Source organism: Myiozetetes cayanensis, unplaced genomic scaffold (genome assembly GCF_022539395.1).
Source record: "Myiozetetes cayanensis isolate MyiCay16 unplaced genomic scaffold, myiCay2020 scf3, whole genome shotgun sequence".
Lineage (NCBI taxonomy): Eukaryota > Metazoa > Chordata > Aves > Passeriformes > Tyrannidae > Myiozetetes > Myiozetetes cayanensis.
This window is the reverse complement of record NW_026087521.1, coordinates 15303010-15330035: the sequence shown is the minus strand read 5'-3', so window position 1 is coordinate 15330035 and position 27026 is coordinate 15303010. Positions and strand designations below refer to the sequence as shown.

Here is a 27026-nt window from a genome sequence, read left to right as displayed (position 1 = left end):
CCTGGGCTCTGATCTGGAGCAAATTACAGTAAATTACAGGGTTTAGACACCCTCATCAGTCCTAACATAACTAGGCAGGGCCCTGAAGTTGTACAACTACAGACATCACCTGGCAAAAGTATGGACTATGCGTGGCCCTCAAACCACTTTTTTTAAGAGATCCTTCTCCAGATGTTTCATGTTTCCCCATCCCTATGGTTGTGACACTGTTTAAAAACTGCTGATGGTTAAAAATCCACACACTTCTCTGTAGCCCTGCTACGCTTCCCCAGGAATTACAACATGCTGTTAACCTTGAGAAGTGCAGCAAGTTATTTTAGGGCACAATTACTGTGCACACCTGGGAATGCAAAGAAGAGATCCAGAGAGAAGGCAAGAAAAACACGCAAATCACTTCCCAAGCGCAGAAGGAATGTGGAGCCTTAGGTAGTAAAATACATGGTGAAAGGTTGGAGGACTTCTTTCTGAAGGTACCTCTAAAGCTTAAATTCCCTTCAGGAGTCCCCTTTTTTATGCACATTTCTAACTTGAAGAAGCCACTTTTCAAAATTTAAGCTAATGATAAACTTCACATTATGAATTAAGCCCTTTGAACATCTAAAGATGCTTGTGTATCCTTCATTGAAAAACCTGGTACTAATTTTCAGTCTCTGAGAATTGGTTGGTTTCCAAACCAGTGAATTTGTTCTGTGATGTGTTCTGTACATAAGTAACCTGATACCTGAAATGAATATTGAAGGAACAAGTGGCTTTTTCAACATGGTAAAATGCCAAGCGTTAATAATGCCAGATACTAATACAAACTGCTGATAGTCCTGTCGAGAGGTCTGATAAAACAGTTTTAGCAGCTGGAAATTAATTGCACTCAGTCACTAATTGCATACATCAGGCCAGCATGGAGTGTATGGTTTTGTTCTTTCTAATTAAGGTAAGTATAGACCTCTCATGTTGTGCAGTTGCTCTTGTGGGGTACTGTGAAAATTTGAAAAGTGTCTATTAACCACTGTATTTGGACATAGATAAGGCAAGCAACTGCCAACTGCTTTTTCCACGTAATTTTGCCAGTTTCTTTGAGAACCTCCAAAAAACGTCCTAATCAACTACACATACCTACATGCGCAGGAGGGGACACTCAAAGGTCAAGAGATGAGAGTGTCCTCTGCCACGCAGTTTGATGCGAAACCCAAGGACAAAGTGACATTTTGTGCTTTATGCCTTTTTCTTTTTCTCCTCTCTCCCTCCTGACCATGACCAGTGTTAGCAGCATTACACTAACAGCTTTATTCTGCACGTGAAAATGTTGAACTAAAAGTAAAACCCCTGTTTATGAATTCTACTACAAAATTTGTAAATTAACTACAGAATTACCCATATAGGCATACAACACAGATGTGGTAAAACAAGGAAGCATCCAAACGTCACTCAGTTTAGTCTACAGACAGATGCTCACCTTCAGGCATGCCACAAGGGAAACACAGTAACGCATAAAGTGCCCACGGAGCAGGCTGGTCGGCCCCAATGGAGTGCACTGGATCCAATGGTCGGCCCCAATGGAAGGCTGCTGGAGAAACCAAACCAGCCCACAGCAAGAACGTGCCCTCACAAATGTAAGCAAGCATCCATTATAAGCTGCAAGGAGCTGTTTCAGAGAGCAGTCTGTATCAACACACAGCAGAAACACCCCATGTGACTCAGCATCCAATGATTACGCTTATTAGGCATGTGCAGCCAGAAAACCTAGTCACAAATCCCTTAATTACAGGTCAAAAGAGTTGTCAAAGCCTATACTGATGGGATCAGGAAAACACTGAAGTGTTTGTGGCTTTTAAACAAGGAACATCAGCTCCTGCGGAAGAGCAAAAGTACTCAGAGAAGATGCATCAGTGATTTACAGCACCAAAGTGACCTCTTGGACCTGCATCCTAAAAAAACATACATACAATTTACTTTAGAAGTTTCTTACTTTTAAAGCATACTGAGAAATGTGACGCCACAGCTGGAGTAATGCGCCCAGTTCTGGGGCCCCCACTACAAGACATACATGGACATACTGGAGACAGTTTAGCAAAGGGATCAGAGCATCTCTCCTGTGAGGAGAGGCTGAGAGAGCTGGGACAGTTCAGCCTGGAGAACAGAAGGCTAAAGGGGGGAATCTTATAACCGTATATAAATGCCTGAAGGGAGGGTGCAGAAAGGACAGAGTCGGGCTCTTCTCAGTGGTGCCCAGTGACAGAAACAGAGGTAACAGGCACAAAGTGAAGCACAGTTCTCTCTGAACATCAGGAAACACTTTTTCATCGTGGAGGTGACTGAGCACTGGCAAAGGCTGCCCAGGAAGGTTGTGGAGTCTCCATCCTTGGAGATAGTCAAAAGCCCTCTGGACTTGTCCCCAGGCAACCTGCTTTAGGTGGCCCAGCTTAAGCAGGGGACTGGACCAGGTACCTTCAAAGGTCCCTTCCAACCTCAACCATTCTGTGATTCTGTGAAATAAACTTCTGTTCTCTTCAGCTACTGATGAGAGATCTAGAACAAGTTTTAAAACAATGCACCAAACTTCCTGTAACATGTATCCAGAACAGATCAAGTGTTCTTCACGGACTGCTACAAAAAACTTTCTGCATTAACATGGGATTTGCAGCTAAATGGAATTTCAGTTTCTATAAAGATGCAGATAGCTTTTAAGCTTAGAGACAACTTTAAGTATTCTCAAGAGATGTTTAGAAAATACTACCAGTGAGGTTTTTTCCCTTATTAACACAGGCAAATATTAAACACATATGGAGACCCAAGAAGTAAATAGAAAGGATTTTTCAAATGCAACTGAAGAAGTTGGGAATCTTTACCTTCCATGATTCTCAGAAGCAAAAAACCTGCATTTTTAATCATTGAAGCACCTCTGACAATCTGGTTTTATAAGCCACGGAATTAAATTTATGGCTATCAGTGCATTCACCAGGAGAAAGGATTGGGTGGTAAAGAGAAAAGGGAAAACCAGCAAGAGCGCTCCCAGCCACAAATGCAGTATTTCTGGGTTTGCATCTGATAACTGCTCTTTCAGTTTAGTCAAGGCAAGAAGATTTACTGTGCAAACAAAAACGTACTATTAAGGTGAAGAAAAAAACATCCAGAACTTACTCTCTGAGAAGACTGCAGAGCCTGTTAATATTTATGAAGTCTGAAGTAGCTTCAAAGACTCCTTCATTTTCTTATGTCATAACAAAAAGCACCACTAATTCATTAAATTTCAAGATGAGTTCACCAATGAACTGTTTTAGTAAATCCTGAGCTCCAAGGAAAATGTCTAACTTCTTTGTTTTGTGTGTCCCCCATAGCAATGCAAACGGCCAAAAGATGCAAAGAGAAAACCTGCATTTGTTCAGAAACTTGAAAGACCAAAACACATAAAATCACAAAGCACCCAACACTACAGCCGATCCACTACATTTGACATCTATATTTCTGTGCACAGATTAATTCATGGATTAACCTGCCAGATAAAGGGCAGAGGGCAGAGAGAGAATCTGTTTTGAAAGACCCTGATTAAGCACTTACTGTCAAAAGCTTTCCCTCTGATCAAACTCTGTGTCATAAAAATAACCCATTAGAGAAAGTGATCTCTCCTCCCAGCATGGATGCTGCCATGCAGATATTATTTAGCTGAGAAAAGTCTATGTAGGAAAGAAACAGAAACAGTGTACAGGATAAAGGTAGAAAATTGTGTACTTTATTTGGGCCTGACACAGTCAGGTTTGGACAAGAGAGCTTTCAATTTGAGATGGCAGAATCCTCTGCACATAATACTGGAGTATTTTGGTAATAGCTAGGGCTTTGGAGACTTCAAAATTAGAGGGTATCACTGCTAAGCCTGATAAATACTGGAGGTAAGGATGGGAAGAAGAGACCGTGACCAGCCACTGAACAGTTACATAGCTTCAACCCCAAAAATTCAGTGAGGTATGTGGCCCTTGACTCAAGCATTCCTGAACAGTATTTATTATCCAGACCTGTGAATAAAAAACAAAACATCAGGAAATGTGATCTATTACTCTTTTAATAAAAAAAAAATATTCCCTGTAAAACTGTTAATGGGACCATATGTTACACAAAACACAGACTCTTATCTTCAAGAATCCCTATGGATTTGGTGGTAATGCAGCCAAAATACAAAACATGACTTTTCAGCAGACAAAATGAGGAGAAAAGGAGTCTTTGTTATTCTTCCAACAGATCTGCCATTGCTTTCTGGGTTAAACAGTCAATGCTTCTCCCTAGATTTGAAGTCGCCTTATTAAGGATTGAATATTCCGGTATCAGAATGATGCTGATGACTATGTAGTATCACATGTATCCACAATGTTTCATACCCCAGACGTATACCCCACCTTCAACAGCAGCACTGATCACTTCTCAGATACTGCAAACAGAACTGCAAAGGTTCCGTTCCCAAAATAAAATAATCCAGCTGGGTTTTTTTTCCCAAGTTTCAAACAATACTGAATCTCTTTGGTATGCAATATTGCCTCAGCCATTCACTCTAATAACGAACTTCTATTCCTATAAGCTTTGAATATCACACACCGGGAAGAGAAGACATAGGACCAAGGAATAGTTTCTGCATCCGTTACCTGCTACCACCAGGAAGTAGTTTCCAGCCAGGAAGACAGCAGGGCTGCCAGTCAGCCCCCTGATTTTGCCTCCTCAGCTGTGAACTCCCTTCTACCAATCTCCCTGAAACCACGTCCCACAGAAAAGCAGAGCCAGGACAGACTTTTCCCAGCTGCTGCCCTTAATTCCTCCCGCCCCTGCAGGCGCTGACGTCAGGTCACCAGGCCACAGCGATGATGCTCACAAGGCATTAGGCAGGAGGTCAAAGCCTGACTGATGCCTTCACCCGGAGCAGAAGCCATACCATGCCAAGGAGTGGCACATACACATCCAAACAACAGCAGGCTACCCCACGCCACTCGACAGCCAACTCCTGAACAAGGACATGCTGAGCAGATCAGGTCTCACCAGTGCCACAGTTAAACGAGAAAAAAATAAACTAAACCCATCAGTCTGATACTTTAGCACAGGTTAGTCCCACCTACTACTGGACAAAACCAGCTCCAAGTGCTTACCTGCAGACCAGGAAGCACGACATGGCTCATCTTCAGTCTGGCATCTCAGTCCAAACTTGCCTTTATTAGGGCAGAGGGATGAACCAAAAATTCTTGTGGCCACCACAAGAAAAACAGTGAAACATAACTTGGGCTTTCTTGGAAGTTTGCACAGTTTGGTGTCATAAGATGACCAATTTTATATTTTACCCACTTCAAAGCTAATACCCCAAATGTCAGCTTCAGCAGAACACAGACTAGGACTAAAAAAAGCCCTCCCTTTCTGAATAACTAGATAGGGTATTTGATAACTAAATATGGCATTAAAAAAATTAAAAGTTAAACTAACATTTCTAATTCTGAGGAATGAAACTATTTATCATATGTTAAAAGCTAAGACAGGATGTTGTCAGAGCACAGGGACCTGGGAGCCCTACTTTATTAAATATTTCCTCTCCTCACCCACATCTCAACCGCCACTGGAAATGTGATACCCAAGAACTTGTCCATCATTCATTCCACATCCACACAAGCTTAACAGTACCACATCTACTCAATCTGAAATGCTGCAGCAATGAAGCACAACACAAAAACGTGACAAAAAGTTGTCATTTCCAATTCGCGCCATACGTGCTTTTAAGCTCAGCAACGACCCACAGAAGCATGGAGGAGGTCCACAAAATAAGCGCACACCTATCGACCTGTCTAACAGCCGTTTACCGCGGCTCTGCCATCCTCTCAGTCTCCTTGAAAGTAAGCTCTCCAGCTGCATTTCTCTGGTCCTACTCCTCCAGCACTCCCGTGCCTCATTTGCTCCACATTAAGATGCATCCAGATACTGCATGCTCTGAGGGATCAGTACATACCTGGCTGCTATTTAACATGTGGCTAGCCCCTAACTCAGCTAGGCTCAGCTACCGCTCATGAAGCAAACCCCACAACATAACCCGCGTTCCCAGCTCTTACTGCCAAATAGGATGCCACTCAGCGCCAACCCGGCCGGGAGCGGCAGGAGGTAAAGGAGGGGGCGACACAGCTTGCACCGCTTCCCCCTCGCCAAGGGAGATCCCCGAACGCAGCCATAGGAAACACCGCTGTGCCCAGAGCCAGCGGCGCGGCACCGAGGGGACAGGGACCAGCACCCACCACACGGTCCCCAGGACAACAACTGCGAGCCCAGCTGGGACGGGCTGCGTGTGCACACAGGGATGTGACCTTTACCAGGTTCTCCGCCGCCCCATGCGCTGTGTTTACTACAGCCGGTGGTGGTGATGCCACCGCCCGTCGCCGCAGCCCAGGGCAGCTGCTCCGCGCCGGAGGGGCGCGGGGAGGAGAGCAGGGCCGCTCCTCCGCCCGGGAAGCAGGGAGAGGGGCAGCCGGACGCTCCCTGCGCGCCCAGGGACAATCTCCCGCCTCCCGCAAAGGCCCGGAGAGCTGGGCCACCGGCCGAGACCTCTGGTGGCTCCCCCGCAGCGCCCCGGTCCGCCCCTTCCCCACCGGACCCGGGAGAGCCGAACAAAAGGCAAACGAAGGACCAACGAACAGCAACCCCTCCCGAGGGACCCGCTCCGGGAGCGGCCCGGGCAGCCCTACCCCGGAGCGAGGGGCGCGTCCACCCCCCAGCCCGCGGGGCCAGCAGGTCCCGCTGCCCGGCCCGGGGACCTGTGCCCGGCTGGTACAGAAAGAAACATACAAGCAAAAAAAAATATATTACTATTACCGTTATTATTAATTTTTTTATAATTATTGTTATTCCCCCGAGACGGCCGGTGCGGCACTCACCCTGCTCGGAAATCGGAGCAAACTCTCATTCACGCTCCCCGCCGTGCCCAGGCCGCCGGAGCCAGGCGACGCCCCGAGAGCCGCCGGTCGCTGAGCCGGGCCGGGCCGGGCCGCGCGCCGCCGGGGCCGGGGCCGAGCGCGCCCGCTCCGCTCCGCTCCGCCCGGACAAAGCGCGGCGCCGCTGCAGGCGAGGCGGCAGCAGCAGGTGCCGGTCCGCGCCGCCGCCGCCGCCGTTCCCAGCGCCCGCGCAGCCGCCGCCGCCGCAGCGCCCGAGCCGCTCGCCGGGGCCGCGCCGCTCGCCCGCCCCGCCCCCGGCGGCCTCGCGGCGGGATCCCGCAGAGGCGGGGGCGGGCGGGGCCGCGGGCGGGCGGGGGCGGTGCGGCCCGGCCCGGCCCGCAGCGGCGGCGGTGGTGCAGAGCGAGGCGCCTCGCCGGCCGCAGCTTGGTGGGGACCGGCGGCGGAGGCAGGTCCCCGGTGCCGCGGCCCGCCCGGCGCGGCGCCCGCCGGCTCTGCGCGGAGCGGCAGCGAGCGGTCCCGCAGCCCCGCGCCGCGCCCGGTGCGCACCTACCCGGAGCTCGCCTGCGGAGGAGTCCAGACGCCCAGCAGGCAAGACCCTCCCCACTGCACTGGCCGCCTGCGGTGCGGCAGCAGCGGGCACCGCAGTGCTCGCAGCGGGGCTGTGCTGCCCGAGCATGCGAGCTGCTGTGCCGCGATGCGGTGTGCGGGCAGCGCTGCCCCGCCGTGTGCCGGACCCTGAGTACCACAGGGTCAGGGGCTCTGTCGTGCTCCGCACTTGGCGAGGGCACGGACACGGTGTCAGCCTTGCCGGTGCTTTGCTGCGAGCCTAGGAATCGTATGGCCGGAGCTCGCTGCGCTCCAGTGAAACAGGTTCTGAAGGCGAAGCCCGTTCCCGAGCCGGGGCACGGCGGTGGCAAGGCTGGGGTTGCAGCCCAGCCCAGCACCAGCCCTGGGCCGCTCTGGCACCGGTTACAGTGAGCCAGTGGTGCCCACGGGCTGGGCTGGCCGTCTGCGGCTTGAATGCACACACGCTGAGGAGCTCTGGCCCCCAGGGAAGGAAGGGATCATCCTATGTACAGACCCTCCTGGGTCAACACTATGTGTGCTTGTTAATTATTTAGTAAGCATATAGGGCTGTACACCACTGCTCATGCACTGTTTGTTGCGTTTTGTGCTGCTTGTCATTAACCCTTGGTCTCTTTTTTATAGCTTAAGAAATACAGAGAGTATATGCCATAAGAAACCCTTTTATTTCTCATTCCTGTCACGTCCAGTCTTCTGGGTTCGGTGCTGGAGGGGCTGCCTAACGGCGTGGCTGCTGAACAGCATAAGCAATATTATACAATATACAATTTTGTAATAAATTTGTCTACCTCAGTGTGTGCCTCTAGCGCAATGGAGATTAGCTGTGGTTTGCTGCATGGCATCCTCTAGTGAGCCCCTGGAGAGGGTGGCCCTGACTCTGCTGCTTACATCTAGCAGATTTGTCTATTTGCAGGGGGGTGACATTTTGTGCTCACCAGTGTCCTCATATTTCACATCATCTCATGCCCTTCGTGTGCTGCCTTTGTAACTCTTTAATTTTTGAGATCAAGAATTCATGAATCAAAAGATGGGGGAGTGGAGAGGCTGAGTCAGATTGTGAAAAAGGAAAGCCAAGTGAGAGCGTGCAATTGCATATCACATTTACAAACATGGTTTCATTCATTCATCTCCATATGTTGCTCCTGTTACTACTAATAAAGCTCTAGTTTCTCAGACTGGAGCTGTCCTGGAAACACTCATTTTCATGGTTTTTTTACTTTATAGCCTCTACAGTATTTGTGTTACAGTATATTATTTTCCTAATTACCTTTTCATTGCATTGAACATGTTAATATCAGAAAGAATTTGATAATATGAATGTACTTCCCACACAATCCCTGTTGTTCCTATTATTTGATGTGCAAAGGAGTGACAGATTATATACTAGTAGCAATTTGTTTCCCTCTATACTGGTAAGATTTCCTAATTATAAAAACAAAAAAGCTTTTTCCCTGAGCGCACACCCCTGTTTGATTCCTCTTTCTTTCCTCATCTTGCTAATGATAGCCAACTCCATCATGGTGATTTTGGAGCTGCTGGAAATCTAGCTTTGTCTACTGAAAGATTTCTACAGAAACCTTTATAGGCAAAGGGAGCCAGAGAGCAAGTCTGCTTTAAGCATAATGGTGTCTGGGGTTTTCTTCTCTGGCTGGGAGGTGTAACTGTGGAGTGTATAGTAATTAATTTAATTCAATGTTGAGAGAAAAGGAAGAAGAATTATTGTATTGGGGAAAAAATAAGAGCCTTTTAAAGTATCAGATGTAAGATTTAAGCAGCCATTTCAATGACCTTTGTGATTTCTATTTCAGACAAAAGGCAGCAACCTAGTACAAGGGTATCATTTATCTTCTCCCAGCCTCATCCTTTGTTCTCCTTGGGTTTAGCCTGTCACTTCCTGGGGTTTGGCTCTGTCCCTTGTTGGGACAGCAGCACTTCTCACCCGTGACTCTCAGAAGTGCTGTGCCAGCAGGTGATTTTTTTTTCTACTACTTATTTCACATCTTCTCTGCAGTGCAACCTCTTTTTCTTCTTATGACCCTCTGAGTTTCTCTACCTTATTTATGCTTCAATATTTCTGCCTTGCCAAACATTGCACTGGTTACTTTACCTTTCCCCTCTCTCTGCTTTTTGTCCACTCATGGCTTTTCTCTCATTTTTTAGCTCTTTCGTATATCTTCTCCTTCTTACATATTTCCCCCCCCTTTCTGTCTTTCTTTTTATATCTTCTCCTGCTGTCTCCTTTCTGACATCCCACTTCCATCCACTGTCTTATTCTACCTTCCTCTTGACATTTTGTCTCCAAGCTGTTCCTTTTATTATTGTCCTTTTCATCCCTTACATTTACATATATATGTAAAATAATAAATAATGTAATAAATATTTATAATAATATATTACATATATATGTGTACACATATACCTGTACTCTACTCCATGTCTTCCATTCTCCAGATGAAACAAAGGAATTACTCATTGCTGATGGTCTGATCCTATTGCATCCCGTCCTCAGCACCTGAAATACACTGCTCCTGCCCATTGCCAACACATATATTGAGTAGACTGAAGAATTAAGTGTGTGGGAAATGTTCCTAAATTCAGAAGTGTACTTAGGAAAGCATCTTGCTCAGTGTGCACTGTGAACAGAGCAGCTGTTATGCTCTGACTGACAATACTGGAGGAGGACTACAAGTCCTTTGAATTCAAGGACCTAAGGACATTTTCTTTACATTTCTCACTTTCAGGGTTTTTTTAATGAAAAGATTATAATATTAGGTAAGGGACACTACCATCTCTTTGAATTATCCCTTGGATCCTGGACTGACACAAAATAAGACCTCACTAAATGGTGTGTTTTTACCCAATCGTTTTGGTTTATACATTCATTAAGCCACTTTTCTGCAGTTATTGGGAGAGAAATGCTTTCTCTTTATCAGTTCTAAGCTTTGTCTCTGAAAAGGGCTCTATATGGGGTGAGACTGGGATCCTGGCTTGTCAAGCTTCCCCTTTCTTTGGAGCCAAAGGGAGAGGCGAGAGCTGTGACTGCAGGATCATATGCATTGGGTGGGAGATGGAAGAATAGATGTATAAACCAAAAATACTACATTAACCTCAGAGGGCGGGGGGTGGAGTAGTTTAATAATTATTACCTTTGACTATCACTGAGAACAAACACCATCATTGGGGATCAAGGGCAAATGTTAAATTTTGCTATTTAAATAAGAGTCTTCTTTTAAAATAAATCATTTAATAATTAAACTTTCTCTTTTTTTGTCATTCAAAGAGCATACTACTGACTGGCTGGAATGAAAACAGCTCTATCCCACGGACTCCACCTCTGCTTTCTAGCAGCTTACCTGACTCATAAAGAGAGTGGGGGGTTTTATATGCCACCTACATCAACTCAACATTTTCCTTTGTGGTGAGAGTTAATCACCACCCTTGTCATATTATTTCACCCTATTGAAGTCAGGATTCTTCACCTTTCAAACCAGCCTTAAAACATAGGGTGAAATTTTTTTCTGAATTTGGTAAAGTATATAGGTGGTCCATTGCAGTAAGGTTCTCTGTGTTGTTAAAAAACAGCCTTTACCCTCACTCTCAGGAAAGAGTTTCCATTTGCAGAGAACACATCTCTGACATGAGGTGTGCCACCTGGAGAGTTGAGATCCTCAGCCTGAAGGTAGAGGACCATCCCCCAGGTAATCATTGCAGGTGGTGTGTGTTGAGGAGCAAACTGTGGGGTTTTAGCCATGATCAGGATTTAGCCATGAAGAGGGTAAAGTTTTGCTTATATTAGACATAGTCAGAAAAACTAGACATGCTTTGGGCACATAAAATCTCTCCTTATAACCTGTTTGTATAATCTGTGTGACTCTGTCTCTTGTGGGCAGAAAGATCATCCGTAGTAGACTGATATTTGTGAAGCAGAAAAAAATTACGTGAAAGAAGACTGGAAGGTAGGAATGAGAAAAAAACACAGAGATGGCAATATAATGGGTACAGTATGTATAGAAGGCAGTGGAGGAAGGGATAGGAGGAACAAAAAGTGCACCTCCTGAAAGGCTATTGGGGGTTACAAAGAGCACAGAAGTTACCCTTCCTCCTGGAAAATGTGAGGAAGCTTAGGCAGAAAAGCATGTGACTTTTTGCAGAAGAAATTCTTGAAATGAGGTACAGGAAGGGTGGAGAGGAAGGAACTGCTGTGGAGCTCAGTACTTCAGAACACCTGATGTGAAGGAGAGCCGGGGAAATAATTTGGTAAGAGTTTCCTCATTTCTCTATTGCAAAGGCAAGTAAAATCACAGAACGGGAAGGAAAGGAGAAAACCAAAAGGACTGAAGTTAACCATTGGCACTTAAGGAAGGGTAGAGAAAGGAAGCTGCTGCCATGTTGGCAGAAATGAAGAGTCCTCTTTGGGTCCTCTGTGCGACTTGGAAATTGACAGAGTAACAAACGGGGTGCTACAAGACAGGAGACAGGGAGCATCCTGTCAGGAATGAGCTGTTTGACCATATATAATATAAATCTAAATATAAATATAAATATAGGTTATTTCCTCTTTGTATTATTCTTGATACATTTAAGTCTTAAAATGCACTGCAGATACAGCGGCTGTACTTTGAAGATATAGAAGCTGTAGTTGGCTCAACCTTCCTGTAACCCCCTCCTCTTTCTCACATACCGGAATTAACCCCGTTTTATCTCCTCTCCTGCACTGTGGGTCCTCAGCCTAGCTCCAGTCATCCTTCTTATTGATTGCACCTGCTTCATAACTGGGGCACAACTCCAGATGAGGACTTAGCAGTCACCTGCAAAGATGTGCTTCTCAAAGCAGAGGCACTAATAAGCCCTGGGAAGGAAGCATGCTGGGAGAGACACCAGCAGGGCAAAAGAAGAGCAAAAAGAGAGCACTTTATCTGAGAAAAAACAGACTTAGGAGATGATAGGAGACTCTAGGATTACTGCAGTGGGGAGACTAAAGGCATGGAAACCTCAGAAGGAAGGTGAATGTGGGAGGATGGAGCCATGGATGATTAAAAATAACAGTATGGTACAGATAATATGGCACTCTGCTGGTATTTTAAACCTGCTGCCTTTGAAAACCCTTCCAAGTTTTGAAAAGCAAGCCTTACATTTAATTGTTCTAATTGGTATTGACCATCCAGGACCACTGGCATTTTGAGCCTGTCATTTTGTCCAGCAACCCCCATTTTCTGCACTGCTGGTCTAGTGGTTGCAACCAAAGTCTACAGCAGATTGCTCTTTGTACCCCACCTGATGTAAATATTGATGTATCCCCAATTATGTTTTGATTACTCTGAAAGGGAGATGGCGTTTGTGACTAGCACACTAACTCCATGTGGTAATGATGCTATCACAAATTGGAGGTAAATTAAAGCACCATTCACAAGCAATTTGTACAATGTGGAATTTGGGCCTGGGTTAATTGGGACCTGAAAGCCTTTTTTTTTTGGTGTTTCTGAACAACTGCCAGCTTTTCAAGCCTTTGGCTGTTCCAAGTAATGCATTAGTCTCTGTACAGATAACACATGTGAGATGGGACCAAGTGGCAACAAACCTGCCGGGGCTTTGAACCTCCTGGCACTTGTAATGGGTGTGAGAAAACGTAGGAAGGAACAATAAATAAAGGAATAAAGAAAAGAGAAGTAGAAAGTGAAGGACATCTCTGCATTTTGATAACAATTCTTCAACAGCACAGCAACATAGAACAGAAATACATTGTCTGGTTAATGTAGAGCAGTTATTTGCTAAGCCAGAGCCATCTCCTAGAAATTTTGAACCGTGAAAGGTATGGGTTTCTTCATCTTTCTCCCCTCCTCCCTTGCCTTTATCCTCCCACTTCCGAATAAGGATGTAAATGATGTTCCCCTCATCACCAGTGTAAATTTATTCATGAACATTTTTAAATGGCTTATTGTCAGTTCTTGTTCCAGAGTTTACTTTTACCTTCAATAACTCTTGTGTCTTTAGTGCTCACCATGTCTATTTCTGGAGAGAAGTCAGCTTGCCTTTTCAGGGAAGCTTTGCTGTGCTGTCCTAGCCACACTTCACTCCTCTCCTTGCATCTAGCAGGCTCTCCATTTTCCTGCTTCCTATAGAAGATGACCTCTAATACTCAGAGGACTTTCTGCTTGTGGTAATGTGATCTGGTGACAGCAGCAGAAAAAGGTGTCAGCAGTCCTGGATCGTGTTCCCAATCCGGTCTTTGGATGATGTGAGGTCTGGGGAAGGACATTTATCTTTGTTTCCCTGCAGGCTCCAGTAATAGTCACACATCTCTGTTTTACAGTAAAATTGCTTTTACAATGCCAAATTAATTATTAATGCACACATTACAATATTTTCAGTATCCTGTAGCAATGAAATCAAATACTGTGCCACTTGCTGCCCTATGGCTTGTGGCATGCCATACAGTCCTTTCAAATGTACCTGTGTGGTACCCCCACCTCCTGTGTTTGCACCCTGTGTTCTGAGGCACCCAGACTTTATAGCCATGATAAAGCAGCTTTCACATATTCCCGACTTTTTTGGTAATTGCATGATTTCTGCTATTTTTTCTTAAATAATTTTCTGGACTTGCTGAAATGTGAGCAATGTAACTGGGAAGTGATGATTGAAGTGAGAGACTCTCTTCTAGAGGGAATGTCGGTCGTGATTGATTACAGCTGCACACATCAGGTCCTCACGTGGCGCTTTCTCCCCATGTAGGGTGAGATTTGGTGATATCGCCCATGTCTGTTGAGCAGACATGCATTAGACCCATATATATTCCATGAAGGTTGTTAAAAAGCTTTGCTGGGTTTATCTCACCCATGCCTTTGAGAATAGGTGGTAAAACCATTGTGATGTACCTACTACATCACTCAAAAGCCTTAATGACATTAGTCTGATCTTCAGTCCAATTTGGGCACACAGCTTTCCACTTTGACTTGGATTTGTATCTGAACATACTATTCCCTTTCAACATAGCTTGGCCAGAGTACAGATTTTGGGGTACTATCTCAGATTTTGTTTCTTTTTGCTTTATAAATGATCCGTGGCACTGGAAAAGGTCACAGAAACCTACTAAAACCCGGATATGGGTTGTGTGGGAGGAAGAGGTGCCACATGTCTGCATTGGTTCCAACACAACTCCAACTTGGAAGCAGCTATCATCTGGAGCGGCTGCTTCTCCCTCTCCTACCCACTCTCCCCTTACAGCCTACAGGTACTGGGCTCTGGCTTCTCTCATGTTTTTGGCTGAATGGCTGAATTAGCACATTTTTAATGGAAGCCTTTTTCAGCACTGATGAAAATGGTCTAGAATTTTTCTAATTCTCCATTACTCCATAAAATACTTAAAAATAGTTTGCTTAAAGGCCATAGCAGTTCTTTAGGCTTATTATCATTAGTAGTTTAGAGACAATGGCTCCATTTTAAAAGGGGTTCTTTAGATATAGCAGACTAAGTGAGTTTATGCTCTTCTGCTTTTCCAGAGAAATTGAAATGATGTGGTTAAAAATCAAATTATTTTCATTTTTTATATGGCACAGAGCAATTTATTTCAAATCTGCACTTTTTATTTTCAATAGCATAGGGTGTAATAGAATAAGTAAAGCACCTTTCGTTAGTCACCTATGATTTTTGTTCTCACACCCATCTCCAATTGTCTGTACTTTGCAAACCACCAAGAAATTATGTAAAACTTGTGATGCTTCTGAGTAGTGGAGCTGCCATGATGTCTTGCTGCTTCTGCCCAGCAGGATTGGTCCAGGTCGGTTGTAGCTCAGCTGCCTGTACATGGTTGGCAGGCCCTGACCTCTCCCTGCCTTCAGACTGACTTTGCTGAGTTAGTCTAGGGACAGCAGCTAAACCCTGCACAGAGACACAGAGTTGTTGCTGACAGGTTGATCCCCTGTGGGTCCAGTTGAGTTGAAGTGGGATATGAATGGAACAGAAGCCTTTTGCCTCAGAAAGAATTTGTGGCAGGAGCAGCAAATCCTAATGACTCTGAAACTTGGAGAGGAAGTTTGTGCTGAAGTTTATGTTGTATAAGGTTCTGACTTATTGATAAAACCCTGGGAAGGAAGTGAGCCTGTTTGTGTTCTCTGTTGGACTGTGTTAGTGCTGAAGACTTTCTGAGAATGTTTGTGATAATACAGAATCACAGAATATTCTGAATTGGAAGGGACCCACAAGAATCATCAAAGACCAGCTCCTACAGGTTTCTCTGAAACCCTGGCACTCTGTGTGAAAGTTGCCTGGAGTGTAATTGTAGCAGATGCTGTACTGGGTGAACTCTCATAAACATTTAACAGGTATTGATCTAGAGAAAACATAATTTTGCATTTATTAGATGCTGTTGGTCAAGCGTGTAGATCAGAGATATCCCAAAGCAGGTAGATAATGAGTGCTCTTATAAAGAGCAGATAATAAAGCTTTTTAAAGAATTCATTAACAGTAACAAAACCTTGATAAAATATAAAGTCTGATTTTTATAAAGTACTGAGCCTTCTGGACTCCAATGGAAATCAATGTCAGCTGTTGTTGATAAGCATCTCTAAACATTGTATTTGTGGTTTCAGACCCTGGTTAAATCCCCATTGACTTCAGACACTTTCACTCTTTAATCAGCCTAATGACTGCAATATTTAGTCTTCTGACAATCATTCTTCTTGCAACATTGTCGCTCTGCTTGACTCATGGGTAAGATTTTATTTTCCTTAAGAATTCAATGTATCTTCTCTGCAGAGAGCTCTGATCTAGGGTCCTGCTCCTTACTTTGTACATAAGCATCTGTGATTGATAGCCCCCCCAGCCCTGAGAAGTACTTGCAACTTGGGCAGAAATAGCACAAGAAATGACAGCTCTTTCTGGTGATTAAAAATGTGTTTTCTAAAAATAATAAATGGGAATTACAGAACAGAAGAGAAAATATTATTGTAGGGAGTACTCTGTTCTGAACTCCCAGGCAATGGGTTAAAAGAAGCAAGATAAGGATCAGTCAAAGAGTTAGGACACCAATGCATTTGTTCTAAAGAAATTTAAAGATCTCTTTGAACATAATGTGTCTGTGTCAGAGCCTGAATTTGTAGCATTTCTCTCTATGTAAAGGAGTAAGGGACATCTTCAGTTTTAACCTTTTTTCATAGTCTTATATGCAAGCAGGAATCTCTTCACTAGAACACTGCATATGTGTATCCCAGGTTAAAAGCCATTTAAATGATAACTTTATCATTCATATCATATGCAATGCAGCAGAACATGTGGAAGTTGGGATGGGGCCTTATTACTGGTACTGGCTTACCTGGGAGGAGACCTAGGATCCCAAAACTGTTCTCTGTGCCCCTCCGTCATTGGAACTGGGCATTTCAGAACAGTTTACCTTATTCTAGGAAATTCACCTCCTCTTTAATTCAAAGCAAATATTACCTCATGATCACATGCCAGACAACATACCAAGAGAAAAGTTGTTTCCGGCTCCAAATATGACTATCGGGTTTTGCACAGGAGGCAACATCCCTAAAGTCTCACGGTGACTCATCACTCTTCTGATCTGCTTCAGTACCTAAGGCAGAGCTTGGTACCAAATAATCACAAAATATTGCTTGTTTTCTCAACTATTACTACGTAATTATACCTGTCAGATGAGCAAATTCTTGTTTAATAACTTCCAGGTAGATGGCTGTATATTATATAAGGGAGGGGATTTGCAGTTTGCAGAAATATGCTGTTCCAATAACAGTCATTTGTTGACACCTGGTAATTTGTAAACTGTATTTACCAGATCTTACAAGCATTTCAGAGCAAATTAATCTGTTGGAAAGCCTTTTCCTTTTGTTGGAAACATTTCCTAATTAATTGCCCTTCTTTGTGTTTCAGAGAGTAAAACAAAAAGCATCAGCCAATTTCACTTTACATTTCTCAGCATATAGGAATAAAGCCAAGTATTCTTTCTTTTATGTGATAGGAGAAACTAAGGAAAAGGACAATAATTGAACATAACTAACAGGACATTTCTACTGAAGGGACAGAATAAACAGCAGGTGCCCACTGGCTCTCATTTACTCTAGCAAGGATTAAAATAGAACATCAGAAGATTAGCAAATACCAGAACATGAGATGTCCAAAAGAGCTTGAGGTTTTCCTACAAATGTTTAATTTTTCACCAAAACGTAAGAACAAAGTCTTCACTCTAGAAATGTATCTTTTATGGTTGATTAGGAAATTACAGAAAGGGAACAGTCTGTTGGGCATGGGAATTTACAGTGGATGCCCCAGAGCTCATCACAGCAAGGACAACTTTCAAAGGACAAAGAAAGAAAAAAAATCCAAGTGCTGTTTCTACCCCTGCATGAGGACAGGTCCAGAAGGCCATCTAATAGTCCACCCGTAGTCAGCCACGCACACCACTGTCACCAGCTTGGCATTGGTCCTACAGACTCAGCAGCAGCAAGGTAAAAAATGAACAAAAATTTTGCAGGAGCTTCCCTGCCTGTCTCTCTCCAACTATATGTCAGGCCTGAGGAAAACAGAGACAGCATGGGATTTCTCAGCAGGGCTCCTTTCCATTTCAGATCTGAGACTGTGGTGATTTGTATCTTGGAATATGTTTTTCTGTTCGTTTTCCTTTTAATGATGCTGAAGAAAGGGGTGTCAACACAAAGGAAGATGTATCTGTCACTCCACACTGCTCTGGTTTTTGCAGCAGTCAGGCTGCTGCTTGGAACTGGCTGGAAAAATTACTGTCACTGGTTTTGTTGTTGGTTTTCTGAGGAAAGAAAAAATGCCAGAACTGATAACTGGTTGACTCAGAGCGTACAAAGACATAAAGTAAAAATGCACCCAAAGATTTTCCTCAAAAACCTGAAACCTTCCAAGTGTCACCATGATGCTTCAGAGTGCCTTCTCTTGCATGGCCATACCCTGTGTCCCAGGGACCTCAGTGGCTTGGACCTGGAGACGAGCATCACCTTCCCTCCTTAGGGGTCCCTGTGGAAGTTTCTGGCTGCAGTATCCCATGGGAAATGCCCATCAAGAGAACACAGCCCATAAAGCATGTCCTACCCATCTTCAGTCTCCAAGTCACAGAAATGATGAGGTTGGGGGTGCCTCAGGCAAACATCTTGCACAGTCCATGCTCAGAACAGGGTCAGTGACTGTGAGTTGCTCAGAGCCACATCCAGTTGGATTTTGAGTATCTCCAAAGATTGGTATTCTGCAACCTTTCTGAGTAACCTGTGCCAATGCTGGGTCAACCTCACAGTAGAGAAGTCAATCATGATGGCAGCACTTCCTACCACAAAACCTAATAACCCCAGGTTCTTTATCTCTCTCTCTCTCTCTCTCTCTCTTTGTTCTTTTGTTTTTTTGAGTTTTTTTTAAATGGAGAAGAAAGAGATGCAACTATTTTCATAAAAAGAAGCCTTTTTTTAAAGATTACTTAGTGTTTCCCTCAATAAAGTCTCCACATGGACACTTTGGGGATAATCCCACTACTTCTGTCTTCATACCAGAGCAGCACCTGCCTCTGGGTTACATTATACAATGTTGACAGAAGAGTTGGTGGCACCACTGATCATTAGTAACATTATTTATTTATTACCTGGCAAGTGCACTCAGGCTTTTTGTGGTAGGCACTGCCCAAATGAATCAAAAGGAATACAATCTGTTTTCAGAGCAGGTGTTATTTAGCTGTTAAACAGTCAGCTGCAAAGAAATGGGTAGAGAGAAGCAAGGACACTGAAACTGTTGTGCTAATTTCTGAACTTCAGCATCACTGTGGCCACATATGGGAGAAGAGCGAGATCCTGGCTGTGCTGCCCAAGGGTGGGTGTTAGCCAGTCACATGGGCAGAGGTGTCCTGTAGGTGTGACCTTTCCTGGAGTCATATGAAATCACTCTGCTGTCTTGGGCACTATATTCATTTTTTATAAGCTGCAGTACAAGTGCACTTAAGAATTAATGCATATTTTAGAAGGATATACTTTTTTAAAAGCCTAAGAAGTAGTCATTTGCATTTTTCAGTTGTGGTGTTTTTGTCAGGAAATGTGCTTAAGAGAAAAATAAGCATGTGCACAGTTATTCCTTCTCTTGGAAAAATGCCTTTCCGTTGAAAAGACATATTTTTGAGTCTACAAACAGAGCAGTAGGGGATTTCTTTTCCCAATACTGCTTCCCAAATAGAGGAAAAAAGGAAGAAAATTTGTGATTTCACCAGAGGAAGAAAATGTGGTATTTAAGGGGGCAGGTGTCAGAGTTTTGAAGGCTGTCCAGGACTTTTGGGGCAGTCTAGCACTAGCCCTTCCAAATGCCACCTCTGAGAAGAATGCATGGGGAAATTAAGAAAGGGCATGAGGGGACACAGTGAAACTCTTAGCACATGAAAATCATGTCTTTGGAGAAGAAACGGCTTTGCTGGAGCAGAAACTCAGTGCTGAGGGCACTGACGCCAACTTCGGCTTCTAGGCTGGAGGGTGTTTTGGAGGGCTGTGGTGGAGGCCTTGCCTCCCTGCTCCCTGGCATCCCGAGCAATGCCACTGTACCCTTGCAGCTGGATGTACCCCCACTTCAAGTGCTCCACATTGCCCCTTGCCCAGTGCCTGCCAGACCATTGAGGCTGCCAGAGCCCAGTACTGGTGCTTCATGGCACAGAGCAGCCAGCAGTACAGGAGGCATCATCTCACATACTGATTTGGAGCCACGGAGGTTTGTTGCGTGGTTTGGAAGCAGGAGCTGGTATCCACTGAGATGTGGGCATGTCAATCCAGCCTCGGTATCAAAGATGTCTGCTCTCACAGGGAGCAACCAGGAACTTTGCATAGACTTGGTTGCAACAGTGCTACTGCATCTGGTTTTAAATGCAAATGCAGGCAGCAGTGGAGAAACCAGGCTCCTTCCCAAGGAGGAGAGGCAGGGCTGAGCATGCAGCCATTGCTTTGGCACAGGCACCACTTGAGGTCCTTCTCTGATACTCTCGAGTATGCAGACCGTATGTTACGTCCCAGCTTTCTCTCTCCTGTTTACTTCTATCCATTTTCCCATGTGCCATCAACTCTCAAACTCTTTTTTCTCTACTGGTCTCTCTTGGCCAGCAGACTGTAATTCTGAGGTCATCTTCAAAAGAGACAGAGAGCAGTAAAACCCAAGCCCTTGGGTAATGCTGGAATCTTATCCTCCAGAGAAGCCTTGACTTTCAAGAGCACTCCAAGTGCCCTCTGAAACACAAAACCACTTACCAGGTTGCAACTCAGTTATTCCCTTGACCCATGTAGTAAAGCACATGTAAATTTGTAGTGTAGCAGAGGCACAGAGTTTTTTGATGGTTTACATACTGCCTTTTTGTTACTGCACTTCTGGATGAAAGCAGTCAGCTGCTTTCAGCAGTCAGCAGATCACGGCTCTGCAGGTTGTGGCCTAATGAAGAGAAACTCAGAGGGAGGATCAGGCTTCTTTGGTGTAAATCGTCCAGTGAAGACTTGCTCACTCAAAAGCAGAAAGAACCAAATAGCAGAAAACAGTTCTTTCCATCAACATGTAGCCCAAAATCACTTTGATGTTTGACTCCTATCCACATTTCTGTTTCTTTTCCAGGTGATTCCTGACACCTCCTGTACGCTTTTCTACTCTCTGATATTTTTTGCTAGCTAATGTGAATAATGAGAGATTTCTATAGCTCAGCTAGCTAGCTTAAAAGTGTATTTCTTTTGTATTCCACTGGAATACATGGTGTCAAACAATAGCCACAGAAATGCAAGTACCCTCAAAATAAACTTCTACCTACATGCAAAGAAAAAAGGTTTTATTGGAGATTGTAATAACCACATAAAATTATTTAGACCAGTTTCATATAAGGTGGCTTCAGTGATACCTTGCAACAGTCTTTGACCCATTCCAGCAAGATTTCATTTAATCCATACTGCAGTCAATGTTTTCTTTGGAACTAGAACATATTTCTCAGAAAGATGTTCACCCTCCATCTCATATTTACTAAGTAGATGCCAACTAGGCCTGTGTTCAGCGATGCTGACAAGTCCAGTGTTACAGGGATTTAAACAGAAAACAACAGAAAGCCATACACAAAACAGAACAGTTCTTGTTGGGATTTCAAAAATGCTTGCACAGGGTTATGGGGTATTTATCTCAGATTCAGAGCTATTCCTTGTCTCTGACTCAGACTCTCTCATCTTTCAATACAATTACTCTGTAGAAGATCAAAAAAGAATTAGATTTTTTTTCATGTTTTCTCCAAGCAGCTCCAACACCCAGCGAAAGATTTCTCAGGATGCCAGAGCCAGCGAAGTCAACCTCAGCCCCCAAAAAGGGCTCCAAGAAAGCTGTGACAAAGACCCAGAAGAAGGGCGATAAGAAGCGGCACAAAAGCAGGAAGGAGAGCTACTCCATCTATGTCTACAAGGTGCTGAAGCAGGTTCATCCTGACACTGGTATCTCCTCCAAGGCCATGGGCATCATGAACTCTTTCGTCAATGACATCTTTGAGCGCATTGCTGGAGAAGCCTCCCGCCTGGCCCATTACAACAAGCGCTCTACCATCACCTCCCGGGAGATCCAGACAGCCGTGCGCCTGCTGCTCCCAGGAGAGCTGGCCAAGCATGCTGTCTCTGAAGGCACCAAGGCTGTCACCAAGTACACGAGCTCCAAGTAGCCGGACATCACCTCTGCAGCGGGACCATCAAGCGCCAGGCCCTCCATGCAAGCACGGGTAAGCAGCCATGGTCTGGATAAACGTCACAGCTACTATCCACAGCAATTTGCAGCCTTGGGATGGGCATGAAAAGCTGCCCAGTGGAAGAGGAGACAGTGATCTGGATGTCAGCTGATTTTCGTAGTCTGCTCAGGACATGGAAAGGATTTGTCAAGGCTGGTAGAGGAGGCTCTTGCTTTCACATCTCATTCAAAGAACTGACCAACCATACTGTATCCAGTCTCCTCTGTGCTTGGCAAACATGCCTGTTTGGCACTGGCAGGGGAGACTGGCAGTGGCAGAGACACAATCCCTGAAGTCTTCCTGTTTGACTGCTTTGTCACAGTCATCTGATATGGGCACTGAGGAGTCAGCACTGGCATCCTCTCTCTCATAGCCTGGATCCCTCGTGGTGTGCAGTGGCTCAGCCCACCCTGTGCTGGCAGAAGCAACAGCTACCAGGCACATATTGATTCAACAGCTATCTGTGCTTGACAGCCTGTTTTAAAGAGCAAGCCTGGCAGGCAGGCAGATGCCCAAGTTGATACCAAGTGCTAATCCTCCTCATTGCTCCCGATGAATGAGCCGTGGAGCAGGCTGAGGGTGCTGGCACTGCCCACTGCTTCCACCTTGTGCCAAGGTGGAGAGACGGACAAGGTGGGATGTTGGGACTGGGTCACTACCTTTCCTAGCTGCTGCTGCTTTGCCTGCTTTAGGACTTGCTTTGATGTGCCAGACTTTGCTAATTCTGCTGCTTTTCACAGACTTTTCCTGCCTTGATGCTGCCTGGGCACTCCCTTCCACCGTAAGTGTGGGTGAGAAGGAGTGGGGCCCATGAGGGTCCCTTCTCCTGTGAGCTCGAAGCTGGTACAGGACAAACATTACAGAAGTGTTGGGAGGGGACTGAGGATTTGGGAAGGCATCTGGTATGGGAGCAGAGGTGGCTAGTGCATTTTGGGGGGGAAAGAGGCTGGCTTGCTGCAGAGATCACTGTGGGCATCTCACCTGGCCCTGCCTTCCCTGCTTTGTTCAGCAGTTAGAAAGCAAAACCGAAAACTGGGTCTAGGTGGATACATAGGGACACTTGCCTGCATCCCAGATATTTTGAAGATTACTCCCCACAACTTCTCAAAGTCCACAGTAAGGTGAGCAATAATAGAATCTTGTTAAAAGCCATAGAGATTAGTGGAGGAATATCTTGGTTACAGGTTTATCTTGCCCAGACTGCTGGATAGCAGAAGAGCATGTGTAGCACTGGTGTGAAGCTGAAACTTCCTACTCAAAACACAAAATTAGCCAACATTTAAAAAAAATCAAAGTCTCTGGTAGGCAGTAATGCTCAGATAAAAAATATGCATGTCTAAAATAACAACAGCTTTCTGCAACTTATTCTGTAAATAAAAGGAACAGCAAAGGCACAGGATCCAGAACTAAGTGCAGATTCTCCCTAAACTCCAAGATCTTGTTTTTAATTGAAAAGTAAATTCATACTCCAAAATAGCAGCCTTGCAGTACATCTCTTAACTTTCCCCTGCATTTATTTCTATCATGTTTCTTTATGCTTTGAGAGTGACTGGAACCTTTAAAAAATTTACATTGCTTTTGGAGCTGTAGGACTCTGCATCTCCAGAATATTCAGTTATTCCTTGGTTTTATAACAGCATTGCAGTCATTTTCCAGTTGGTCTGAGGAGAGGACTGCATAGACCTGTTCAACCAAGAGCACCTCAGAAACCAAGAGCAGCCTGGATGTGTGATCTCTTTGCAGGAGTGAAGGTCAAATTGTTTATGGGCTGCTCCCAGCCCCCTGCATTGATTTGAACACCCCACACTTGAAAAGGGATTTTCCTACTCCACTCTGCTCAGTGATAACACACGGCTGTGTTTCATAGCCTAATGCCAGCAGGAATCTCTGTTGATATCTCTCAGAAAGAACAACACCTGGTTAGTTGGCTGCCAGGACCCACAAGGAGCTGCTCCCAGCAACAGCCAGCACCTGTACTTAGCAATATTGGTAACCTGGTCCACTTGGCCAGGACGCTTTGGAGGTGACAGCTTACTCCTTACATTTGTTTTCAAGTCAAATAGTCTAAATCAGATACCAAAGATTAAAATGTACCTGCAGTGGGCCTAGAGCCATCAGTAATCCAAACAGTGGATGATGCATAAGGGGAATATAGGGAGTGAAGGGCTGGTTGGCATTACTGGAGCTTTCTTCTTCTGTCCCTATGAACTGCAGATCAGAATTCATCCTCTTGGGAAGTCATCTTGAAGGTAGGAATTCAAAGTAGAATAAATCCACTCCAGTCCAAGCAGTGTGTGTGGGCCAGGACACACATCTCCTAAGATTACTCGGCACAGCCTCTAAACCCTCACTCTTTTGAGCAGAGCAGAGTCCTGCTTCAGTCTCCACAAGCTGCAGGAAATCAGGAAAACAAAGTGAGATGTCAGTCCTCCAGGGTCTCCTGGGCAGCTCAGGGAGCCAGGAATGAGGCTGGTCACTTGGGCGAGAGCTGCTTCTCCATACACCTACCCACAGTACCGGTCGCATTTGCTTCTGCCATTGTTGCCACTCTCCATTTTTGGAGGTTGTTTCAGAGAGAAGAGAGACAGTGATTTAAGGCTACAAAAATACCTGAACACTTAAACAGGATTTTTATATTGTCTAAAGCCAAGTGATTGAGACTGATCACATCCAACCATTTATAGTCTAGGTTGTCCTTTCCCACATCATTTGCTCTTCAGTCTCCCTTTTGTATTTCTTTTTTAACTCACCCCCAACATTGTGAAGCACAAGACTGAGGAACTGATCTGTGTTAAAATGAAACATTTTTCATTTTTTTCCCCTTCGTTGAAAGCTTTGTTTAAACCTGGTTTTGGTGGCTGCTCTGTTCTGTCACTGTTGTACAGACACTTGTGCCAGTGCAAGGAAAGGATGATCCAGGAAAGGCAAGGCTGGTATAAGCTAGGACTGACACAGAAAGCAGTTGGGAAGTTAATGGCCCCAGTGTCAAGAAAAAATGAAGAAAGGAAATCTGAGTCTCCTGCAGTGGTCCAGTTAGCAGCAAAGATGGGGCTTTTAAATATGCCACTATGGGTGTTACCCTTGCAGTGTCCCACAAGCAGTTTCTCTGGCAGTCCCGATGCTGTAAATCAGGTAAATCCCGTTTCTGCAGATCCCAGAGGACTCAAGTGTTTCACAAGTGAAAGAGAGCAGGTTGGGAAGGGGACTCTGCTCCCATGCAGCCAGCCAGCTGTAGCAGTTGGAGGCTCCTTGTTCAGGCAGATCTGAAAGGCAGCCTGCCCTTCCCACATCTGCCTGCTGCTGTACTGGAGCACACTCACAGCAGTTTAACGGGAATTATTTTGAATGTGATGAGCTTGGACTGAGCTTTAATATTAGAGGAAATAGAAGGTGGTCTAAAAGTTCAAGGATCAATTGTTCACTAATCTGAGGTGTGACATATTTCACAGTTCCCTAATAAGGAGATTTGCTGCAGAAGAGGGGTTCTGCACACCTGTACTTTTAAAATAATACATATTTCCAGATCTGGAATTGATAAAACATTTAAAACTGAAGATAATATACCAAGCACCACTGTCCCTATCTGATTCCTGCTACAGTCCCAGGAGCATCTCTGGGCCACTCCTGTGTTTTGTCCATTAAAAAAGTAAATCAACTACAGATTAAAAGTTGGAAAGGAAGATGAAAAATGTAATACAACCTTCCTATTAACCTCATATTAACCCCAAGGACATCACAGCATTGAGTTATTTGTTTTCATGTACAAAAGAGATAAAACAAGCTGCTATGTAGATCTACTTCTGATTTTCCACCCTGCTTCTCTAGAAGGGCTTAAAGCCCATCTGCCCTTCACAACAGAGCTCAACCTACAGAGGAATTGAGTGGCCACCTGCATGGAGGGTTGCTCCTACTCAGGACAGACAGCATGGTAAAAACAAGGGTAAAAACAAGTGTGGAGGAAAGTGCTAGTCCTGGACACCACTGCATGTCCTAGGGAGGGACACAGAGCCCTGCCCAGCAGAGCTGTGTGGCTGTGCAGCCTTCTGTTCTGGTGACAGGCAGCCATGCAGATAGCTCCAAGTCCTGACCACCCCTAGAGTAGAGCTTGGCATGGCCTCTGCACAGCCCTGAGCATTTGTCCCATCGTAGCATTTCCTGATGGTTTACATCCAGATCAAATTGTTTACAGGGAAAGGAAGAATGTGAACTACAACATAAAAATTATTTGCTGACAGAGTTTTGAGAGCTTCCTGGGACCAGCACCTGGGGAGCAATCTTTCATGCTTACTTCATGCATCATATCTCGTGGGCTTATGTGCACAGTTTTTCTGACAGTAAGTGTAACATCAAGTATGATTCATGTTGCTGCTGGTTTATGACCTCTCTTAGTGCTAATTACCTGTTTTCTGTTAAATGTATAAATAAAATGTAAATGCCAATCTGTTGGAAATCAATGAGACCCAGCTGTCAGGGTGTCTTTGCTTTCTTATTACCTTTGCTACCTTATTACCAAGATCCCCCCAAGTCTTGCATTTCTCCTTCTCCGTGGTATTTCCTTCAGCCCTGGGGTGACAGCAACCACCCTTCCAGCAGAGATGGAGCCCAGCTGGTCCTGGCAGAGGGTCAGTCAAAAACCAGAGGAGCCCCACACTGAAGGGATGTCCCAGGCTGCCACTGTGAGTCCTCATGGGGCATCACTCACCCCAAACATGGGTGCAACATAAACATCTTTTTTTTCTCTCAAGCCCTTCCAGTGAGCTTGCCCCAGGCAGAGCTGAGCCTGCAACCTGTCCTTGCCACACTCCTGCTTGGGT

General features: G+C 44.9%; 2 protein-coding genes across 6 annotated transcripts in view; one reads left to right on the top strand and one right to left on the bottom strand.

Annotated features, from left to right (window-relative positions):
• Positions 1-7016, bottom strand: part of GRAMD4 (GRAM domain containing 4) — a 74893-nt gene extending 67877 nt beyond the window's left edge. Inside the window, exon 1 of the mRNA XM_050324150.1 lies at positions 6882-7016. Coding sequence (XP_050180107.1) covers positions 6882-6910 — 29 coding nt within the window. The 5' untranslated portion in view covers positions 6911-7016. The remainder of the gene's footprint in view (positions 1-6881) is intronic.
• Positions 7017-7306: 290 nt separating this feature from the next.
• On the top strand, positions 7307-26671 carry LOC126644518 (histone H2B 5-like). 5 transcript variants are annotated; one of them, XM_050323987.1, is made up of 3 exons: positions 7649-9453; positions 10765-11182; positions 21740-26671. In XM_050323987.1, exons 2-3 carry the CDS (start codon positions 11122-11124, stop codon positions 22147-22149), a joined length of 471 nt encoding a protein of 156 aa, XP_050179944.1. In that variant the 5' UTR covers positions 7649-9453; positions 10765-11121; the 3' UTR covers positions 22150-26671. The 5 variants fall into 5 exon arrangements, with proteins under 5 accessions (XP_050179946.1, XP_050179944.1, XP_050179948.1 ...); XM_050323989.1 differs by lacking the exons at positions 7649-9453; positions 10765-11182 and adding an exon at positions 7307-7487; XM_050323991.1 differs by lacking the exon at positions 10765-11182 and having other exon boundaries at positions 7658-9453.
• The last annotated feature ends 355 nt before the right edge of the window (positions 26672-27026 follow it).